The sequence below is a fragment of the Megascapheus bottae genome, chromosome 17, assembly GCF_031878675.1.
Source record: "Megascapheus bottae isolate mThoBot1 chromosome 17, mThoBot2.hap1, whole genome shotgun sequence".
NCBI classification, from domain to species: domain Eukaryota; kingdom Metazoa; phylum Chordata; class Mammalia; order Rodentia; family Geomyidae; genus Megascapheus; species Megascapheus bottae.
Genome location: NC_143525.1, coordinates 46,730,042 through 46,733,914, shown reverse-complemented (window position 1 = coordinate 46,733,914; position 3,873 = coordinate 46,730,042). Strand labels below are relative to the sequence as shown.

Here is a 3,873-nt window from a genome sequence, read left to right as displayed (position 1 = left end):
CACTTCGGGGTAAATGTGGAGTTAGTGTGTACACTGTGGTGAGTCTGGGCATAACGGCTCCCCATTTTCCTTGATTCCCTCTCTGCCCTGCTTCATGTGGTCTCAGGAGTGAGTTAAAAAAAAACCACCCAGTTCTTACCCACAGCTTCCTTCTTCTAATTCCTGAAAACCCCAGAATGCTGTTCTTGCTCAGCAAATTCAACATTCCACATGACTTCATCATTCGTGACGATGCAGCCGTGGAACAGCCCTCCAGTCCGGATCCACCCTCTTGGCTTTGGATAAAAAGCAGAGACACAGCCACCACAAGAGCAGAGCAGGAGAGCAGAGCTGAGCTGAGACCAGCCCAGAAACCTCCAGCTCTCACACCGAAGCTCCACCATGAAGGGCTTCACGTCCATCTTCTCCCTGCTACTCACAGAGATTATCATCAGCACCCCTGTGCTGGCTGGGCCAGGTAAGACTCCTGTTCTCTTTCCTCCTGGCCCTGGATCACCCCATCACAGCAAATGGGGCCCCACAGTCTCCCCTTAACCACGGCTTTTCCAACACGAGGCAGCTCAGAGAAGGACAAGGAGTGAGCACTGTCACACAGCTGCTTCTGGACACTGCAGACACTTCCGGCTGTGGACCCTGGACCTAGTTGTTTCCTGGACCTGACTCAGAAAGGGCCCTTGAGTAGTTATCACCCTGCTGCTGTCAGCAGTGCTTAGGAGCCAGGGTGATCAAAGGCAGAGTTGTGGGCGTGCAGAACATTTTCAGATGTATGGAAGGAGGAGAAAGGAGGCAAAATCTGGTTTGCATTTTCTTTGTCCTCCAGATTCTGGGGATAGCAGCTCTACCTGCCCATGCAATGGGCATCAAGAATGAACTAAGAGAGATTTTTTGATGCTTAAAATGGTTGCTGTAGCTAGGGTCTCTGATGCTCTTTTTTTAACCCTGGTATTTTGAATTATTAAGCCCTTCCTAATGACAACCCCAGAGCTGCCTCATTTTAACAGCTGCCCCTTCCCTTTGTGGTTTGCTAATATTGCCTACCTATTTTCTAACATAGGAAATGGAGTGACCAGGTCAAAGATCATGTTCCACCTTTGATGTACACATAGAGATGTTGGGCGTTTAGAGGGTTCTACCTCTCCTGCTGTCCCCTTGCCTTCTTGTAAGTCTTTCCTGTCCTAAGATCAGAAGCGTCTTGTCTATTTTAAAATGCTTTTTGTTTTCCTTTTCAGAATCAATTCTTCCAAATACCTGCTGCTATACATTCAACAACAAGAAAATCCCACTGAAAAAGCTGGTGAGCTACAGAAATATTACCAGCAGCAAGTGTCCCCGAAATGCTGTGATGTAAGTTGAGCACAAGCGCCCTTTCTACCAGAGCTCCTCAGAGAACGAGGGAGGATAATCCTGGTAGCATTTGAATCTGAAGGTCACACCTTCTGGTCCAGTATTGAATAATCCCCACGGGAAAGTCAAGGGCAAGAAGGAAAATGTATCTCCCAACCTTTCTTCATCCGAGTGTTTATTCGGACCATCTCAATTACATTTAGCCAGAAGTCAGGATGGCTTTCCCCTGCAAACATACAGGCATATAGTGGCATCTTGCTCTGGTCCCCTTCTTCTAGCTCTCTCCTCCCCTAGCTTAATAAAATCCCCTTGTTTGCTATGGGCTATTCTCCTTAAGTGAACCTGTGGTGGCACTCATCTAATGGTGTTTCCCCATCTCTTTCCACAGCTTCTTGACCATACAGAGAAAAGAAATCTGTGTTGATCCTACGCAGAAGTGGGTCCAAGACCACATTGCCAAACTGAACCAGAAAATCAACCAGAAAGCACAGCCCAATCAGAAAACCCAATTAGACCAGAACCCAACTCGATCAGAAGCTCTAACATCTTTGAACACAATGGTCAAAACTCAAGAACCTGTGACAAATTCATCTACGACTACTGTTCCCTCCACAGCATCTAATTCTACCGGGAGAATAACTAGTTTAAACAGTAGCATCACAGCCCAAGAACCTGTAGCCAATTTAGCACAATGACTTCCATTAACATGATAGTGGATTAGTATGACATGAGCCATAATGCCTTAAGCTTATGGATGTGGTCTCCTTACCTTCTACGAATACTAAGATTTTTATTTTTGTATGTGTGTGCTGGGGTAAGGGGGTATGCATAGATTTGGCCTCATTATTCTCTCTGTATGCACGCTGATTCTTACACCTGGGAATTTGTGAGGACCTTTGCAGAGATTGTGTCTACAAGAACTTTCTATGATATTGCTAAAAATATTGTTTCAGGATGGATATTATATAACTATATATTATATTATTAAACTGGTGAGCTACTAAAAATCACCTATTAAATAAAATATATATTTTTGTACAAAGCCTGGCATTTGATGTCTCCTTCGTGGGAATTTCGGAGCTGGGAGAATGCATTTGGTGCAGGAGTGAGGAGGGTTCTGGAGGGTGGGCTCACACTTTGAAAGATTAGGAGTGGGAATTTTTCCCTGCTCTTTCCCACTGGGTGGTCTCATCTGAGAATTTTTTTAAGATGGATCCCAATCAGGCACTGTAGTACTACGATTCCAATCCCCTCATATCAGCTGCTCAAGTCCCTGTGACTCTCGTTACCTGCTCAGTCAAAGCCACAGCCCCATGACTTTTCTTACAACTTATGATCTCTTCCAACTGCTCCTTAACTTTCCTACCCAATCCTACTCCATTCTCCTCCAAGTATTTCTCTAACACACAGTAATCCAGACACAGAGGGCACAGAGGAAACTGAAGGAGTCTAGATCATTATCCAGAAGATGGGTAGATTAAGGCTTCAGAGTGAAGACTTTCAATTATCCTTCATCGATGATTACTGCTTTTCTAGAAAAAATTAGCACATCATCAATGAAAGGAGAAAGATGTGTAGGGGCAAACGTCTAGAGTAGAAATAACAATGGTGTGTACATCAAAGTTGGAGAAAAACAGATGGCAGCAAGAAAACCAATCTGTTGGCGGTGGCCAGGTCTATGTTCATGGCAAGTGATGGGTTATTTAGAAAGAAAGGCCTATCCTACAAAGTTAAGAAAACTGGGGAAAGGGGGGAAGGTTAGGAGGGCTGGTGGAGAGTGACAAAAGGAGTGACATCCATTGAGACGCTTTGTATTCATAAACTGATTCATTGAATGCTGAGTTCTTTGTGCAACTACTTAAAGATAATATATATATATAATAAAATGAAAGAACAAAGAGTTTTAATGTGAAGGTAGGTAGTTATTCAACTTGGTAATTGAAAAGGGAATGACGTGCCATGCACCAGTCAATACTTGGAGGCTGAAATCTGAGAGGATTGTGGTTCAAAGCCAGCCTGGGTAGGAAAAAACGTGAGACTTTCATCACCAAAAAAGTGAGGAGTGGGCATGAGTGAGAGACGGCCATACTGCATGACATGAGAGCTGAGAGGCTGCCTCATGGGCCGCACTGGAGAAAAATGTTGTGTGTTATAGGAGGAGGAGACGGGCCTGTGACTAAGATAACGAAGTCTCCTCTTCAACTCACTTTTTAAAAGAGTAGCTTCTCAGATACACACTTCCTTCCAACATCATCCTCCGTTCTTACCCCAGAAGCCTGGAGCCATCCATTGAAATGGATGGATTTTTGTCTTCCTAAGTGAAGTCTGATTTTTTTTTTTGCAGGGCCCTGGTGCCCCTCTAAAGTAAGGAGCATCTTCCTCTAGTAAATGAACTCTCAGCCTTCCCCTTCTCCGTCTGGTGAGGGAGATGAGAAATGCCAAGTCAGGCCTGGCAGTAATCCCGACAAGCAGGAAATGCCTTAGCAGCTGAGATTAGAATGCAAGAAGACACTTGCATTCCAGTCTCAG

The 3,873-nt window shown here is 44.6% G+C and overlaps 1 protein-coding gene across 1 annotated transcript; it reads left to right on the top strand.

Moving 5' to 3' along the window:
* Positions 1 to 312: 312 nt before the first annotated feature.
* LOC150052033 (C-C motif chemokine 2-like) lies at positions 313 to 2,333 on the top strand. The gene is made up of 3 exons (XM_090351255.1): positions 313 to 457; positions 1,230 to 1,344; positions 1,733 to 2,333. Exons 1-3 carry the CDS (start codon positions 382 to 384, stop codon positions 2,037 to 2,039), a joined length of 498 nt encoding a protein of 165 aa, XP_090207381.1. The 5' UTR covers positions 313 to 381; the 3' UTR covers positions 2,040 to 2,333.
* Positions 2,334 to 3,873: the final 1,540 nt, after the last annotated feature.